Source organism: Mustela lutreola, chromosome 17 (genome assembly GCF_030435805.1).
Source record: "Mustela lutreola isolate mMusLut2 chromosome 17, mMusLut2.pri, whole genome shotgun sequence".
NCBI lineage: Eukaryota > Metazoa > Chordata > Mammalia > Carnivora > Mustelidae > Mustela > Mustela lutreola.
The window spans coordinates 4,075,983-4,094,524 of NC_081306.1; the positions used below are offsets into that span (position 1 = coordinate 4,075,983).

The 18,542-nt window shown below is 48.7% G+C and overlaps 1 protein-coding gene across 2 annotated transcripts; it reads right to left on the reverse strand.

The window, feature by feature from the left end:
- Nucleotides 1-1,524: 1,524 nt before the first annotated feature.
- AQP8 (aquaporin 8) lies at nt 1,525-10,985 on the reverse strand. 2 transcript variants are annotated; one of them, XM_059155045.1, is made up of 7 exons: nt 10,970-10,985; nt 10,407-10,516; nt 7,801-8,054; nt 6,705-6,831; nt 4,826-5,040; nt 3,222-3,356; nt 1,525-2,038 (listed from the first exon to the last, which is right to left on the reverse strand). In XM_059155045.1, exons 3-7 carry the CDS (start codon nt 8,040-8,042, stop codon nt 1,990-1,992), a joined length of 768 nt encoding a protein of 255 aa, XP_059011028.1. In that variant the 5' UTR covers nt 8,043-8,054; nt 10,407-10,516; nt 10,970-10,985; the 3' UTR covers nt 1,525-1,989. The 2 variants fall into 2 exon arrangements, with proteins under 2 accessions (XP_059011028.1, XP_059011027.1); XM_059155044.1 differs by lacking the exons at nt 10,407-10,516; nt 10,970-10,985 and adding an exon at nt 8,191-8,342.
- Nucleotides 10,986-18,542: the final 7,557 nt, after the last annotated feature.

Sequence of the window (18,542 nt, forward strand, 5' to 3'; positions counted from 1 at the left end):
TTTAAGGGAGGAGAATGAATGTTTTTGTGTTTAAGAACTAAAAAGAATGCAGCTGGGGAAGGTGAAACATCGTCTCTTGGTCCTCCATCTGTTCCTCTGGAAGGTGAGAAGGGTCCAAGCACCTGTCTGTGTTACTTTCCTGGGGCTGCTGCACAAATTACCACAAACTGGGTGACTTAAAACAACCAAAATTTAATCTCCCATGGTTCTGAGGCCACAAGTCAGAAATCAAGGCATCAGCATGACCAAGCTCCTTCCAAGGCTGTAGGGGAAACCCTTCCTTGCCCCTAGCTCTTGGGGACTCCTGATCCTGGCATGTGGCACCATGACTCCAGTCTGTGCCATCCATCTTCCACATGTCTTCTCAGTGTCTCTGGGTCCTTCTCTGTCTCTTCTAAGGACTCCCATTGGATTTTGGGCCCGCCCTAACCCAGCAGGATCGTACCTTGATTGCTTCTTACCTTAATTACATTGCCAAGACCTCATCTCCGCATACAGTCACATTCTGAGGTTCCCGGTGCACGTGGATGTTGGGGGGACACTATTCAACCCTCCGTGCTGTCTCAGAGGGTCGTTGTGGGGGTAAATGAGGTAATGCACATAAAGCAGTCTGCAAAGTGCCAAGTTCATAACAAATCATCTATGTTAGCTGTACACATGTGTGCACCCGTGTGTCTGTATGTGTGTATACATGCATGCATTTGTGCGTACAGGTGTGTGTATGTGTGTGCATGCATGTGTGTGTATATAACCATTTTGTTATTTACTAGATTTACCAAAAGCCTTATTTCATGACTTATTTAGTCATATGAAACAGTAACTTTTAATATTTTTCACTCTTTATAAGTGTTCTACTTTGTTTTTCTGGTTTTTGTTTTCATGTTATTTCCTCCCTTTGTCTTTTTCTTCTTTCTTTTCTTTTTTAGGTTTATTGCTGTTACTATTCTTCGTTATTTCTTTTCCTCCAAAAACTGCTCTGGCTGTTTGGGCATGTAGCATGTCTGCTTTCTCAGCAGGCAGCCTCAAAGCCTGCTGGCGATTTTCCCCAGTGAGCATTTTCTTCTTTATTTCCTGTTATTATTCATGATACTCCTAGCTCATCCAAAGACCACTGTCTCTCCAGACCTGTTATGCTACATTATTGATTTCTTCAGGAGAAACTTGCCGCTCTAGCCTGCCCCGATCTCCACCTCACCCCCAGCAGAGTGCCCTGAGTGGACTGGTCCCTGTCCTAGGTAGTACTGGGCACTAACCCAGACCCTGGACTCTGTGTTGGGCATTTCAGCGGGACCCTACAGCCTGTTATCAGAGACTGACTCTGAGTTCCTGGCAGAGCTCCAAGAGGGATCTGGCTGTAAGAGACGGGCTCTGGGGTGGCCTGCATCCTAAGTACCTACCTTGGGAGTGGACTCTAAGCCAGACCCCCTGATAACTAGACTCTAGATGGCTAAGGCCCAACCCAGACTTCTGCTTTCTTTCCAGCAGTGCTCATTTCTGAAATGAAAAAGCAAGTCCACACCAAAGGAAATACTGGACTATTTATTGCAAAGCTAGACTGTCAGCTCAGGGAGCAAGGAAACAGTGCACAGCAGGCCCTTCTGTAACAGAGGTGTTGGGGACCAGGCAAAAGGAGAAAGAAAGGGGGAGGGAGAAAGGAACTCATACGTAAACAGCCACATCTTCCAACTGCTCTTCTGCTCCTGGGAGCTTCCCGATCAAGAAAAACCCCTCAAACCCCTCTGTTTTGCGGTGCTGGGCAGGGCTGGTAATGCGCTCCCCAGTCTGGGGTCTCTGATGAGCACAAATGTATTCAGAGAACGTAGAGCATCCTCAGAACTTGGCAGCAGTGCGTCATCTGGGAGGCCAGGCACACGTAGGGGGAAGGAGGTGGGCAGCTCCTCTGGGCTTCTGTCCCAGCAGGAAATGCAGGAGGTAGCCCGTCTGTAACACGGGGGCCACCTGGGCCGCAGGAACATCACCAGCTTGGAGTCACCGTCCCTTTAGTATTAGGCGGGTCTTCCCATCTCCAATGAAGAGCCTACAGAAAAATGGCCCAGTGAGGTCTCCAGTCCTCTGAGGGGAGAGACCCAGCCCTTCGCCAAAGGTCTCCAGGCCCAGAATTCTCCAGAGAGATGCTATCCTTTCCAGCCTCAATAGTCAATTCCCCTTGGGGAAAGGGAGAATCTCCTTCCTGTGTTCCAGCTCTTTCCCTGAAGATTCTCACCTCTGCCGCTCCGAAAGCAATAGACAGACAATTATCAGGCTTAGCCAGGACTGAGGATGGGCAGCGATGGCAGACACCCTACACCAGCCCAGCAACTGTGCTCTCCCAGACTGTGGGAGGAAGGTCCAGCTTGTATCAGATCCAGACCCTAGTCCCCACATGACCTGGAGCAGAAATGACAGGACCCTTACAGACTTTGGAGGGTCACAACAGGAGAGTTCAGGGAGAAGCAGTCAAGTAGATATGATCCTTCTGCTAATAACAAACTCATTACCCAACACAGGATGCTATGGAGCACTGTTTGCACTGTAGGTCATGTGAACGGCACCTACTAGCAGGCAGGCTCTTGGAGGCACCATGTACATGGTTTTCTCTGTGGATGGGGCTCCCTGGAGTTGTACAACAGCCCCGTGAGGAACCACTCCTCCCCCTCTCTTGGTGCACAGGCTTGTGCAGGGAAGGCTGATCTTGTCCTGACTCCAGACACAGCCAATAAGCCTGCCTGACCCTCCCCAGTGATGGATTCAGAGGTGGACATGTCCCAAGCTGGGCCAGTCCAAACCAGTGAACACCAGACCCTGGACTTTTGCTAGAGGCTTTGTTCTAGTGGAACTAGAACGAAGTTCTAGTCATTAAGTGCTGGGATATAAGCCTAGAGTTCCTGGTGAGCATCTCAGCTTCTCCTGGAGAGCCTCTCAGAGCATGAGCCCTGGGAAAGAACAAGGCCTAAAGACCTGGCCTGAGCACCCACCTAAAGCCAGAGCCACCTGTGAACTTTTCAGTTCTGTGAGCCAGTCAATTCCCACTTGTGACATAAACTGTGTGGAGAGGGATTTCTGCCTCTTACAACCAAAAGTCCCAGAGCCAAAATCTTTGCTTCTGAAGAAGCCTCCCTCTTCCCTTCTTTAACCCCAAGTGAGATTCTAGCCCTGGACACTCTGGGAATCACCACCAGGAGCCCATCAGAGGGGCTAGTGACCCAGGATCACACTCCTACCTGATGAGCATTCCTACGAGCAGACTGGCCAGGAGCGGGCCCAACCAGTAGATCCAGTGGAAGTCCCAGTGATTGGCCACCACGGCAGGTCCAAAGGCACGAGCAGGATTCATGCAGGCTCCAGACACGGCCCCCCTGCAAACACCCAGCCACTCGGTCACCAGGATCCCAGCCAGGCCCCAACTTACATCAAGTTCATTACCACAAATAGGCCTACGTCACAGAGCACCCAGGAACCCTCTTGAAGCCAGCATATTGTGGGGCTCTGGAGGGATCCCAAAGAAGGCACAGGTGAAGAGACTGTTAGCACCAGGAAGTGAAAAGCTTGTCTGTCACTCCTCACACACTCTTCTAGAACTATAGCCAGCAGAGAGTGTTCAGAGATGACAGGCAAAGACGATGGATCTAGGTCCTTACAATGTTGAAAAAGCAGCCGTCAGCCATGTGAACTTTGGGGTCAAGCTGACCAGGATTCAAAACCCAGCCCAGCTATTTCTAGCTGTGTGGCCTTTACTGAACCCCTCTGTGTTTCCGTTGAGGTAAAAGGACCCACCTCATAGGCTGTCACCAGGAGTGAATGAAGTCATGCCTTTATGACCTGTGACTCATGTGTAATTCGTGTACAAGTGTTTCATCTGGCTAACCCAGTTGAGACCCTTGTTATGCTACAAGCTTGGGGCGCAGAGCCTCCTACAAGAAGTGGGGCTGTTCTCCAGGAACTCCTCTCCGGTTCTGGTGTCTGTGTCCTTGCCCCGTTCAATCCGCGCCCAGCCGGGGAGTCAGAAGGGCGAGTCAGTTGGCTCAGAATGAACCAGTGGCCACTAGGAGGCAGCAAAGCACCGCTGGAGCTTTACACAACCCTTGCGCCCTCCTCCCCCACCCCAACCCACCCCGTTCCCCAGATTCCGCCACCCCCAAACCCACCCCGTTCCCCAGATTCCGCCTCCGAACCAAAGGATGGCAGGAGGGTGTGCGGCAGAGCCAGGAAAGGCTAGACTGTTCTGCGTCCAAGAGGAAGGAAGCAGGTGGACATTAGGAAGGGGCTCCCTTGTCCCCTTTACCGGGAGATTTGGGCTCTTGTCCCACATCTGCCCCTTAATTTGCCACTGTCTACGTGTCCTCTCTGAGCTCCTCATATATAAATTGGGAGAAGTAATCCCTGACCCAAGCTTGTTTCCTCAGCCCCTTCGTGGGTCCCCCTGAGGGGCTATGCCTGAATGAGTCAAAGGGTGTGGAAGCTCTGTGTGAGTCCGAGGCAAAAGCCTGGCTGCCCATTGGCTGAACAAGCCAGCCCACAGAAACGTTGTACTGATGCTACAGAAAAATGGAAAAGCTCACATAAGAAGGCAGGCTTCCGACTTCCCTGGAATGATGTTGGAAGGGTCACCGGAGACCCACATTCCCTCACAGCAACTTCTAGAGGTGAACAACGGTGTCTCCTTCAATACGCCAGGCCTCACCACTCCCTGTTGTCTGCAAATGCCTGCCCACTTCCTCTTGTTTGCATCACCTCCGTGGCCCCTGTTAGTAACCGAGTCTGTGACCCTCAGGTAAGCGCTGCACACCTGACCTCCTCCAGGGCCAGAGGCTGGCCCATAACTCACCCTGCCAGGATGTCCACAGTGACGGCAAAGCCGATGGAGAACGGAGCCAGAGGGCCCTGTGTCTTCTGGTTGATGGCGCCCATGCATACGGCCAGGGCCAGCAGTGTCGTCAGGATGAACTCTGCCACCACTGCCCCCACCACCTGCCCCGACTCCTGGACTGTCACAAAGGCTGCCCCAGATGCATTCCAGAACCTCTCTTCAGGACTCACCGCCTGCGGAGAGCAGGAGCTGACTCAGTGTGGTCAGGGAGCAGGCTGGGAGCTGAGGGGACGGGGCTCGAAGCGCATGCCCCCCACCCTTAGAGCAGTGACGGGGTCTGTCCAATCCACTGCAGTTTTTACTGTGTGGCCCAGTGAGGGCCACTGGACTTCTCTGAGCTTCCTTTCGCTCATCTGTAAAATGGGATCACCCAGCAGTAGCTGCAGGCATTATGGGCCCGAAGCTTAAGTAACTAGATGAACTTCTTTGAGAAGAAGAATACAAAAATGCCTTACTCAGCAAACTTTGTAAACCTCTCCGGCCAGATGAACCCACTGCCGGTGCCCCCGTCAGGCCCCTTGGAAGAGATGAGGGAACCCTGATGCCAAAGCCCCATGAGCTTCACAGGAAATGAGCCTCAGGGGTCATCCTGGCCCTTGGAGCGGGAAGATGGCAAAGCAAGCTTTTGGACCCTGGACCTAGATCTGGACTCCACTGCTCACCAGTGTGGCTGAACTTGGGCCTAACCGGTGCCTGCGTTTCCTCCCCCATAAAATGGGGGCACTGATCATCAGAGCTCCCAGCAGCAGCAGCAGGTGCCCTCTAAGAACTGACTGCAGCTTCCTGGGACATCACCGGGAGATTTAACGAGACAAGATGTGCAAACCGCTTCACAGGAAGGGTGTGCTCAGTGACCAGAGCTTCTGCCCTGCACTGCTCACTATTGTGTGGGGCAAGTTTGCAAGCGGCCCAGACGGAGGGAGGCCTGGGAGATGGGTCTCCCTGGAGGATCAGAGCGGGAAGGTCCAGGCCCCATTCTGCACACAGGGGTGGGGGTGGGGGGTGTCTCAGAGGGAGACACGGCGAGACCAGGGCAGGGAGATAGCAAACTGGAACTAGAGACCAAAGTTTGCAATGGGCCAGTGCTTAGAGCTACAGACCAAACCCCAGCCAGGCTGACAGGAAGCCCTTCTCCCCACACCCCACACCCCCTAAAACACATGCCTACAAGGGCTACATTTTGAAGGGCCCCTAGTTGGATGGAGACTTAGCAGGAACAGGGAAGGAAGAAAGAAAAGGGAAGGAGGCAGGGAAGCAGGAAGGACAGAGGAAATGAGTCCGTCCGGGGAGTTGTGTTTGCAGCTGTGAATCTTCTGTGGGGGGGAGGAGAAGCCGGCTGTCCCGGTGCAAGAGAAGGTTCCAGACATAAACTGAATGCCATCTCCCATCACAGGTAGAGGAACTCTGTTTAAAGGTATGCAGCCTGGAGAACAGTCAGAGAAGTTAGTCCAGGAGTTTCTGAAGGAGAGTAACCCTCAATTTGTAGAATGAATGAACAGGAGAATGAATGAATGAATGAATGAATGAATGAATGAATGAATGAATGAAAGAAAGAAAATACACTAGAAACATTATCCAAGGCCAGTCCAAAGCCAGAAATGGTCTCAGGAAGAGAAACTTCATGCCCCCAATTCTTTCTGGTCTGTCCAGGGAAGGGCTATGTCCAGAGATGAATAGAACAGGGTGTGTTTGGAGAGAACCAAAGGGCCCCTTCCCGGGAGAAAAGGACCCACCCAAACCCGCTGGAGGAAAATCCCATGGGAAAAGAGCTGGGCACCTCCCACTCCCCACACCCTCACCACACTCCACCAACCCAGCCCCCCGGAGAAGCACCCACCTTGGCCAAGGTGGCCCCAATCAGCCCCCCACATAGTTGGGAGATCCAGTAGGGAAGGAGCATCACCAGGTTGAGGCCTCCGATCAGCGTGGCTGCCAGGGACACCGCAGGATTGAAGTGTCCACCACTATCACCCACAAAAGCAGAAGGGAGCCTGAGACCAAGGTCTGGGCCGGCTCCCCCAAGAGAATGCCCAGCTGGCACCCCAGGCTGGCCCTGCAGTGCAGCAGTGAGTCCAGGACCTTGCCTGAGTGGAAAACAGGCACCAGATCCCACCCATTTTCCCTGAGGTGCCAGGTGGTGGGGCAAGGGATGTGGGTGAGGGCCGGGGAGGGGAGGGCAGCCCCCTTCCTGACCTACAGCCAGGCCCCAGGGTGCCCAGAGGAAGAGCATGGTGGGTGACCAGCCCTCTACTCCTTCCAGACTCACTCAGAGCTCCAGCCCTTGGGAGATGCAACCACCAGTCAGAATGAGACCCCCAACTCCAGATTCGTGGACACAGAGAGGTATCCTGGCCTCCCCTTAAAAAAAACTCCCAAGTGGCTAAACTCTGATTGTCCCCAGGCCGGAGTAAAACCCTTTCCCTATGTCGACCACACAGTGGCCAAGCACTTGGCGTGGGCTAAGCTCTCTCTGTCATGTAATTCCCACACCGCCCCGCTGGGCCTTGCCTCCCACCTCTGCCGCGTACTGACCACAGAGCCTTGGACAAGTCGCATGGCCTTTCCTAGTTACACCAGTAAAATGGGAATAGTAATAGAAACTACCCTCAAGGGGTTGTTGTGAGAATTCACTGAGTTCTGTGACTGGCCCTTGGCTGCATTGACTTCGTGTGGGCTTGAGAAAAAATAATGTAAAAAAACCCCTCTCTTCTTCCCTTACTTGGGGTTTGGAGGGGGACTTACCCAAAGCCACAGAGTTCACGGGCTGCAGAGATAGGATCCGAACTCGGGCAGCCTGACTCCCCACTGCATACTCCTATCTACAGTGCTCTTAGAACCCCGGGTTCCTGCCCAGGGTCCCTGCCGATAGCCTTGCTCCCCACCCCCGGGGCCGCCCAGATTAGCCCAGACTGATGGCTTAGAGCTGGTCTTACCTGATATTCCCCAGGGTGGCGATGAGGAGGCCCAGGGCCAGCCCATGCGCTAGGGCCGGCTGCAGCAGCCCTGTGTCTGTCCCGTTCTCGATGACCGACAGGCAGCCGATGAAGATGAAGAGGGCAGAGCCCAGCAGTTCTGCCAGACAGGGCTGCAGGAACCGCTCGTACCAGGACCCACGACACCTGCCCCCCATGCTTAGCTCCTTCGCCTTGCCACTGCCAAATGCACGGTCACACATAGACACAGCTGCCTGTGGTAGGAAAAAGTGGGTGGGCACAGGTGGGCAGAGCGCCCCAAAAGAAGCCCCCAGCACCCCGGCCTTGAATCGAGTCTCAGCACCCTCTTGCACGGCCAGGTGGCAGGGGCAGCAGCCGGCAGTGGCTCACCTCTGCAGACATCAGGGCCAAAGTGACCTGGAACCTGCTCGTGCCTGAGCTGCCTGGGAAGCCTGCACCTGCTCTTCTGGACACTCTTATCTCTGGGACCGGGCTGCTGATCTTGCTTCAGACTCTGTCTCTTTTAAAGGGCTGCAGAGGCTCCCCGAGGGTGCCAAGAAAGCAATAAAGGACTGTGGGAGGTGGCCCTGGGGCCCAGAAGAGGATTAGAGGATTTTTTTTTTTTTTTAATCTTAACTGGGCAGGGCCAGGGATGGTCAAGGATTGCTGAGGTTTCTGCCAATGAGGGGAAAAGGCACATCACCTGGAGAGCACTCCAGGCCATCCCTGGCAGGTGACGGAGGGCCCAGTGCCCCCCAGCCCCCTGTGGTCACCATCAGGGTCCTCCAGCATGTGGGCAGGAGGACGACCCCAGTGGGTTGGGGCTGTGCATGGGGTACACTGGCGAGATCGTCTTCAGTGATTTTTTTCCACGGATTCCCTCAGACACCTCCTCATATCTCAACCCCTACACTCACTCACCCTCAAAGCCTGATCCAGGACTGAGCGTGTGGACGGATGACGTCCCCTGATGGTCAGAGGCAGCTGAGGCGACACCGTGTGCCACAGCATAGCCTGCAGGCTTTGGAAACAGGTGCCTGGACTGCAGTCCCAATTCTGCTGCCAGGTGGTTGTGAAACATTTCTGCTGTGGACGGCGTAGCAGTATGAGCAGCATGGGATTGTGTGTGGTTTGAATGAGTTAACATAAAAAAGAGCTTATGACAGTGACAGACCCATGAGCAACACAATAACAGCATCTACTAATTAAGAATATAGATTTATGGGGGAGCCTGGGTGGCTCAGTAGATTAAAGCTTCTGCCTTCGGCTCAGGTCATGATCCCACTGTCCTGGGATTGAGCCCTGCATTGGGCTCTCTGCTCAGCAGGGAGCCCGCTTCTCTCTCTCTGCCTGCCTCTCTGCCTACTTGTGATCTCCGTCTGCAAATAAATAAATAAAATCTTAAAAAATATATAGATTTATGTTTATATATTTCTATCTATTGAGCAATTTCTACATGCTTTCTACCTATGTAGTATCTCATTTAAACCTCACAGCAACCCTGTGAGGTGGTACTATTTTTATAGCTTGTTATACACGGGGAAGTGGAAATTTAGGAAAGTTATGTTTCCCAGGGTCACATCGGTTTTGTGATTGCAAAACGGGTGGGTTAAGTCACAAAGGACAAATACTGCCTGATTCCACTCATATGAGGTCCCTGGAGCAGTAAGATTCATAGAGATTAGAAAGTACGTGGTGGTTGCCAGGGGTTAGGAATTGGGGAGTTGTTTAATGGGTACAGAGTTGCAGTTTGGGAAGATGAAAAATTTCTAGAGATGGATGATTGCACAATATGAATATAGTAAATGCCACGGAACTATATGCTTAAAAGTGATTGAAATGGTAAATTTTATGTTGTGTGTATTTTACCACAATTCGGGGTGGAAAAAGCCTTGAGGGTTGAGCCACTGCAGTCTACTGCCTTTCTAAGATGAATAGATGGATAGATGGATGACGGATGAAGAGAAAGAGAAGGAAGCAAGAAGCAAGGGAGGGTGAGACAGAGGAGGAATGGGGCAGGGGCAGTGGCAGGAAAGGAGAGAGATGGGTTTCTTTATGCATCACTCAATAAATATTTAAATATTAAATAAATATTAAATATTAGAACTAGTTCTAAGAGCTAACTGGAAAGGTGGCTATGACTAAAACAGGCAAAGATTCTTTCAGTGCTCCTAAGTATTAACTCAGTGCCCTTCTGTACAGATAGGGATGTGCGGAGAAACAGGTCAGCGATAAAAGAACATAATGGAAATGTCTACTATCTATTGACTGCACACTGTGCTAAGCCCCCCGCATCTATTCACAACAACCTTGTGATTTCTCATCCCTATCTTCAGATGATAAAATCAAGGCAAGGAGAAGTCGAAAAATTGCCCAAGGTTGTGTAGATAAAAAGTATCTCTTTCAGGACAGAGAAGACTCATCAAGGGCATGACAGTTTGCTGAAAGCTCTTTTCAGCTGGAGGCTCCAGAATGTAGCCCCTCTTTTGAATATCTGCACATCTCGGGTAGTTCCCTCCTCTGCACCCACAGCCCACCGTACGTGATGTCTCTTCGACCCTTCCTCCTGTGTCCCTGCAAACGGCAACACGAGACAACAGTCCAACCTTCAGCTTCCCCCATCTTCTTCATGCTTTGTCCCAGTCCTGCCAAGAGCTGCTGCGAGAACATTTCTCTCCTGGTTTCACCCAGGCCTCCATCAGTTCTTGCTTAGTCTCTTGAAAAAAAAAAAAAAAAAAAAATCAAATGGTCATGACACAGCTGCCAGGGTCTAGGCCCCACACCGGCCCCCCCACCATGCAGTCCATCGCTTAACATTTACAGTCACCGCAGGAGGTGGGAACTCCCAGCTGGGCCTGCTCTAACCCCTCATCTGGACCCCTAGGTTCACCCATTTTAATCTGTTCCTCTTGTACTGGGAGCCAGAAGGCCACAGTTGGGCACGTGGGTCCAGGTGGGGGGCTCAGCCCTCTCTGCCTTTGCTTGCTGGCTTCTCCTTCAGCCTTTTCAAGAAGAAAAAAAACTTTTCTTCTTGAAAAGTGGGTTAATGGTGCTCCCCAACCCCACAAGGTAGATGTGTATATTAAATGAGACCGTGCCCCGAGCACAGCGCCCAATTCAGAGCAGGTGCCCCATCAATAATCCCTATTATTACGTTTTGTCGGAGTACCTTTTCGTCAGAGCAGGCTCGTCCATGCAACAAAGAGCCCAGTGTTTTGATGGCTTCACATAATGCATATTGATTCCCTGTTGACAGAATAGTTCATAGCAGGCCCTTTATGACATGGTGACTTAGAGATCTAAGCCACTGCCACCATGGGGAACCACCATCTAGGTCACCAGCCAGCAGATGGGGGAAAGGGAAGAGGTAGAGAGGCTTCTGCTGGACGCTTTTATGAGCTAGGCCTAAAGTGGCAAATAGTACTTTCATGGATATTGGATTGACTAGAACTCAGGCCTATGACTTCACCTGACCACAAAAGAGTCTGCGAAATGTAGTCTAACCATGTGCGCAGGAGGAAAAAGAAAGGTGTTCGGTGAGCCCTGGAGATTTTTGCCCCGTGACAGTGACTGTTGTGGGGCTCCCCAGACTGTCCGCCTCATCATGTCCTTCCCTGCACTGAAAGCTTTCGGCCCTTCCTGTGGCTTCCAGGACAAAACCAAACCCCCAGAGCCAGCCTCAGAGGCTGTGAGTCCTGATGTGGGAAACAAAGGCAGAAGAGAAATTATTAAATTTGCTGACTACCTACAGCCCACTGACAAGTCCTCAAAACAGGCAGAGTGACATTCCTCTAGGGGCTCAGCAGCCTCGATGTTGATTGCTGAGGGCAAAAGGCAATCTTAGTCCAACCCCCATGGACCTGTGAGTCTATTTTAACATACAAAAATTCCTTTGGAAACTTCCTTTATCTCTACCGCCCAAGATACATGCTGGCAATCATCTCCCAAGCATATGACCCTCTGATACAAATCTGAAGGGTCTCATGATGGAGTTTTTGTTAAACAGTAATAAATGACATTTTCCCAACCAGAGCTAGCCCCCTCAGGATCCTGGAAACCTTGTTTCCAGAATACCTGGGAGACTTGCACTATCCCTAACCCCCTACCAACTTGAAAGTATATAATGGGTCATTCCTCAGGACCCCAGTGCTGCTCTTTCTGCCCACAGGTCCTGTCCTCGTGCCTGCTGAGCAGAGAGTCCGGTCCGGGACTCAATCCCAGGACTCTGGGATCATGACCTGAGCCAAAGGCAGAGGCTTTAACCCACTGAGCCACCCAGGCGTGCCCCTGTCCTTGTGCTTTAATAAAACCACCTTTTTGCACCAAAGACATCTCAAGAATTCTTTCTTGGCCACTGGCTTCGAACCCTAACATATTTCCTACATCAAGTCTTACCCCTGGCTCGTCTCCTGCCACATGAGCCCTAAATAATGTGTCAGAACGAGCCAGGTGCCTGTACCCCTCCCTGTGTATGCTGTTCCCCCTATTTGGAGTCCTGTTTTGCCCTGTGGGCCAGCTTCTACTCCACATTCAAATCTCAGATCAGGCAACCAACTTTTCAGTCTTCCAATCCCAGGTCTGGTTGACTTGACCAAGGCCTCTCAATTTGATTCCTGCTTAGTTCAAGAAGTCTCTGCAACTGAGGCACCTGTCTGCCATCCACCACCAGGTCCAGATGGAGTATAAAAGCAGGTCTATTTTATCCTGTTGCACTGTCCTTCTTTCCTTTCTCATTTTGATAGCTGCTCTGTGGTGCAAGAATGTGATGCTGGCACCATGGCAGCTGTCTTGAGACCATGAGGTACAACTTACCAGAAGGGCAGATCTTTGATGGTATCACCAAGCCCCCAGACTAATCCCAAGATCAACTACTTCTGGCTTTCTTGTTAAATAAACCTGTACTTCCCAGACTGTGTACCAGGGCACCCCAGAGAGCTGCACTGAACTCACAGAGGGACTACAGGGTATTATAAAATTTCAAAGGAAATATAAGGATGCTCAATATCTGTCAGACAGCACATGAATGACTAGCTCAAGGTTGTTCAAAGTTGTAATATTAAATGGCCCTACATTCCTTCCAATAACATCATGTCTTTGCAAAGCTGGTTTTATGGTTTTTTGCCGTAGTAAAAAGTAAGTACCACATAAAAATCAATGTGGAAGAGGAAAGATAGGTGGTATGTCCAATCTGATTTCAAGGGCACTGGGCAGTGCCTAAAGGGACACACATCCCACCTGCAGTATGTAAGAATGGAAGTTATTTATGAACTCAATTCAACCGAGTTATTTACAGTCATTTGAGAATGAAATAAAAATATAAGTAAAATGTTTTTCCTTTCAATATATGCGTATTATTTTTTTCAAAAGGCTACTAAGTTGTTTGGACATGAATACTTATACTGCGTTTTGGGGACCTGTTCATTTAATAAATAGGACTACTAGGTCTTCCCTTCGGCCCAGGAATGGCATAAACCAAGAAAGTCTGGGAGCCTCTGAAATAAAATGTCCTGTTCTGAGAACTGGGAGTTGAGTTTCCTATCACTGGTAGCAGAGAACGTTTTCAACTGATACACTCCCTCCCAAAATCCTGACCAAACAAGGCTTTCAACTTAATGATTTCTTCTTGAAACCAGCCACTATTTTTTTTTTAAAGATTTTATTTATTTATTTGACAGACAGAGATTACATGTAGGCAGAGACGCAGGCAGAGAGGGGGAAGCAGGCTCCCCGTTGAGCAGAGAGCTCAATGCGGGGCTCGATCCCAGGACCCTGAGATAATGACCAGAGCCGAAGGCAGAGGCTTAACCCACTGAGCCACGCAGGTGCCCCCAAGCTGCTATTTTTAATGCAGATGCTTGACAATTCAGGCTCATCCTGTCACGGGCAGTCAATGCAACTTAGAGCAGAACCTCTCAGCCTCTTTGAAGCAGTGGCTTTTTTTCTATCAAAATCAACGAGCTGCTGTTTTCAGCGTACAGTTATTTGGAGCTTAGGGCAACATACTTGTTGGAAAGGAGCCTAGTCTGTGCCCTTTCTCTCTGCTGAGCGGTGGGTTTTGTTTGAACCTGAGCCTGTTCTTTTCTTATAGTAGCCACCAGCACCCTGTTTTCTCCCTGACAGTGTCAAGTTCAAATATTATTGTCTTTTTAAAAGATTTTATTTATTTATTTGAGAGAGAGGGAGCAAACAGGGGGACAGAGAGGGAGAAGCAGCCTCCCCAGGAAGCAGGGAGCCTGACTCGGGGCTGGCTCCCATGACCCTGAGATCATGACCTGAGTGAAAACCAAGAGTTGAGTCTTAAATGACTGAGCCACCCAGGTGCCCCCAGACATTGATGTCTTTTGAGTTACTGGTAACCAGACATCGGACATGTTGGTTATTTAGAGCCTTTTACAGCAGGAGGGCATCAAACTAAGCACCCTATGAAGTCTCGTTGGTAAGCATTCATTTGTCACCATCTGTTTATGCCCAACAATAATTAAAATGGTCGAGTAAGGGCCACCATTTACTAAGGACCTCCTGTGAACTGGGACCTTGAGCTTAACCCACACGCACGATCTTGTCTTTTTTTGCTTCTACTGTTATCCTTTTGTCTATTCTCCAAATTAAATATCTCTATTAGAAAGGAAAGTCAAATGACCAGCAAACATGAAAAGATATTCAATCTCTCTAATATCCAGAAAAAAACCAATTCAACTGAAAGCAAAAGAATAGGAATTTTAAAAAACTGATTAACACCCAAAGCTGACAGCCGGGACAATAGGCCAGCTCTTGCATTGCTGGTGGAGATATGAATGGCTACCATAGTTTGTAACACAATCTTGTAATATTTATCAAATATTTAAGTTCACAGACCCAGCAAGCCTCATATTTGAAAGTCGATCCTATAAAAGAAAAGCTCTAGTACGTAGGGGTATATGTACAGGAATATTGATTTCATCTTTGTTTATTGTAGAAAATTCTGGGGATTCCCTAAAGGATCACAGTCGTGAAAACAGCTGAACTAAGTAGGAAATACCTGCTCCAGAACGCATGTCACCTTTCAGGGTCCAGAACATTCCATAATTCTATACACCCTCAAGCCTTTGGATGGTCTGTTTCCTTTACCCACAACTGCTCCCTAAATCTGGCAAAATCTTACTCATCCTTCAAGTCTGAACAAAGAGATGATAATTGTTTGTAAAGGGAGTAAGGAAGTCTTATGAAAAATGTAAATCATGTGGGCCAGCTAACAATTAGATGAGTGTCACAAAGTGGAAGAAACCAGACCCAAAAGAGCACACGTCATACAATGTGAAGTTCAAAAATAAGCAAAGGACAAGACACATGGAGATTTCCAGAGTGCTGCCACCTTCTGTCTCTTGATCTGGATGCTACCAATAGGATGAGCTCCCCTTAGGAAATTCACTGAGCTGTTATAGTATGTGTGCTTTTCTGTGCGTATATGCCACCTCAACAAAAAGTTAAAAACAAAACCCGTTAGTGTTTAGGAAGTTACCTTCTGGACAAAACCAGGAGGAAATCTGCAGGTCAATCTGTGGTCCCTAGAAGATAGCACGGAATTCAATCTCTTGGTCATGAGCTGTCACATTTTATGCCTATAAAATATAAAAATATGCCCATTTAGAAATTGCTTTTCAAAAAAAAAAAAAAAAAAAAAAGATCAGAAGGCTTCATGATGCCCTTTATTATTCCAGTCATTGAAATTGTTCTCAATGACAACAAAGGTTAGGGGTCAGCGAGCCCTATCCCAGACGTTATAGGGAGCACTTCGCAAACATGACCCCGCTAACTCCTCACTCTTCACGGCAATCTTGTGAGGCCGGGACTGTCCTCATTTGGTGGATGAGGAAACCAAAGTTCAAAGACCTGAACTTTGGTCTTTGAACTTCAACTCACTGAAGGTTGTAAGTAACTGCGCTCAGAATCAGTTTGCTAACTGGAGAGCCTACACTTTTCATCTCTACAAGAGGTAAATTATCTCAGGGTGCCCGGGTGGTTCTGTTGTTTAAGCATCCGCCTTCAGCTCAGGGTCCTCATTTTAGGGTCCTGGGATCAAGCCCCACCTCAGACTCCCTGCTCAGTGGGGAGCTTGCTTCTCCCTCTCCCTCTCTGGTTTGTGCTCTCTCTTGACCATTCTATATCAAATAAAGAAATGAGATCTTTTTTAAAAAGAAGTAAGCTATCTCAAAACAAAAACCAGAAGTATGTTTTGGATTTTTAAAAACTATTTCTTGGGACGCCTGGGTGGCTCAGTTGGTTAAGCAGCTGCCTTCGGCTCAGGTCATGATCCCAGCGTCCTGGGATCGAGTCCCACATCGGGCTCCTTGCTCAGCAGGGAGCCTGCTTCTCCCTCTGCCTCTGCCTGCCATTCTGTCTGCCTGTGTTCGCTCTCTCCCCCTCTCTGTCTCTGATAAATAAATAAAATCTTTAAAAAAAAAATAAAAAATAAAAACTATTTCTTACACAGCTTTACTAAAGTATAGTAATTTATAGACAATAAATTATACACATTTAAATGTATTACATAAATTAAATTATACATTTTTTTAAAAGATTTTATTTATTTATTTGACAGAGAAAGATCACAAGTAGGCAGAGAGGCAGGCACAGAGAGAGAGGAAGAAGCAGGCTCCCTGGTGAGCAGAGAGCCCCATGTGGGGCTCGATCCCAGGACCCTGGGATCATGACGTGAGCCGAAGGCAGAGGCTTTAACCCACTGAGCCACCCAGGCGCCCCTAAATTACACACATTTAAAGTAAACAGTTGTTTTGATGTATGTATCCACCATGAGACCATCATCATAAAAACATATGTATCATCCCCAACAGTTCCCTTGTGACCCTGTTCTTGTCTGTAGGCAATCACGAATCCATTTTCTGCCTCTATAAATGGGTCCAAGAGAAAAAAAAAAATGAGTCCGAGTTTTCCAGAATTTTCCATAAGTGAAATCAACCAGTATGTGCTCTATTTTATCTGGCTTTCTTCCCTGGCTGTATCTATGTTAGATTTTTCACATATCCAGCATGTACAAAGTCCTCTGTATGATTATACTGCAACCTCTTACCCACTTACCTGAGGATGGACTTGGTCCCAGCTTTGAGATGCTGCCAATAAAGCTGCTAACGAACATTTCTGTCACAAGTCTTTTGGTGACGTGTGCTTTCATTTCTCTTGAGGGACTACTAAGTGCAGAATGGTGGGTGTGAATTTAACTTTTAAGAAACGGCCACACTGTTTTCCAGAATGGATGTATTTTCCCACCTACAGTGTCTGAGCCTTCTGGTGCCTCCTTATTCTCACCAACAGTGGGAATGACCAGTCTCGGAATTTAGACATTCTATTTTGAACCAATTATGACTCATTTTGTTGAACATTTTCTTTTCTCATGAGCCTAATACCACCAGCATGTCTTCTTTGCTGAAATGCCTGTTCGAATCTTGAGAGCCCATATTTTAAAATTTTGGTTCTTCATTTTCTTATTATTGAGTTTCGGGAATACTCTGGATATAAGTTCTTTTTCAATTTTATGTGTGGCAATATTTTCTCCTAGTCTGAGGCTTGTCTTTAGCATTGAAAATTTACCATTTTAACCATCTGCAAGTGTACATTTCAGTGGTATTCAGTGCATTTGCATTACTGTGTGGCCATCATGACTGGCCATCTTTGGGATTTTTTCATCTTCTCAGACCAGCTCTTTACCCATTAAACAGTAACTCTCCATCCTCTCTGCTCCCTGACAACCGGCATTCTCCCTTCTGTCTCTATGAATGGGACTACCCCAGGTACCTCACAGAAGTGGAATCCTACAGTGTCTGCCTTTTTATGTCTGACTTAGCTCACTTAGCATGATGTCCTTGAGGTGCATCCATGTTGCAGCTGGTGTCAGAAGCTCCTTCCTTTTAAAGACTGTTTCATATCCCATTGTATGGATAGGTCACATTTTGTTTATCCTAATTCATCCACGGATGAACTGTTTCCACCTTAGGGTTATTGTGAACAACGCTACTGTCGATAGGGATGTAATAGTGCTTTCTTGATTGTTAACCAAAAAAAAAAAAAAAAAAAGAAACTTTTTCCTTAAAAGTATAGAAGTTCCCTTTTTCCTCTGTGTCAGTTGTTGCCTTCCTTCTCATCTCTGTCTTTCTCTGTCTCACCTGCTCTGTCCCTGTAATGGATATCCAGCACTAGTGCCTGCTTAAGAGCTAATTCCTCTTTCTTTGGGTGACAGCCTCTTGATTTCCCTGGGGGAAAACACAGATCTTCTACTGGCTCTTGGTTTACACAATCTGGGTAGAGCTGGCAGCCTCCCCCAATCATTCGGCTTCCCAGCCTGTCCTCCCCACCCCTTCAAGGGCTGGACATTGACCTGGGTCCAGCCAAGCAGACACTCCAACCCCCAGGCCATCTTGACTGGCTCAGGGATGAGTTTATGGTCCATGTGACCATGAACATGAAATTCTGGGGATTTTTTGTGGATATTTTTGGGAATACGACATGCTCTTTCTTCAGAGTTGCTGGGCTGGGCTGGGGTGGTGGTAAGACACCAGAAGCCACCAACAGCCCTCTTTGCCACTGGGAGGGATGAGCCCAAAGAGAATGGGAAGCACACAGAGGAAAAGGGAGTGAACCCGGAGAACAAGGGGGGGTGATATCTTTATTATGCCCCCTGCAACCCCCCTCACCCCCGAAACCAGCTATAGCTGGACTTTCCCTGGCCTTTTCAGGTCTTTTTCCTTCCT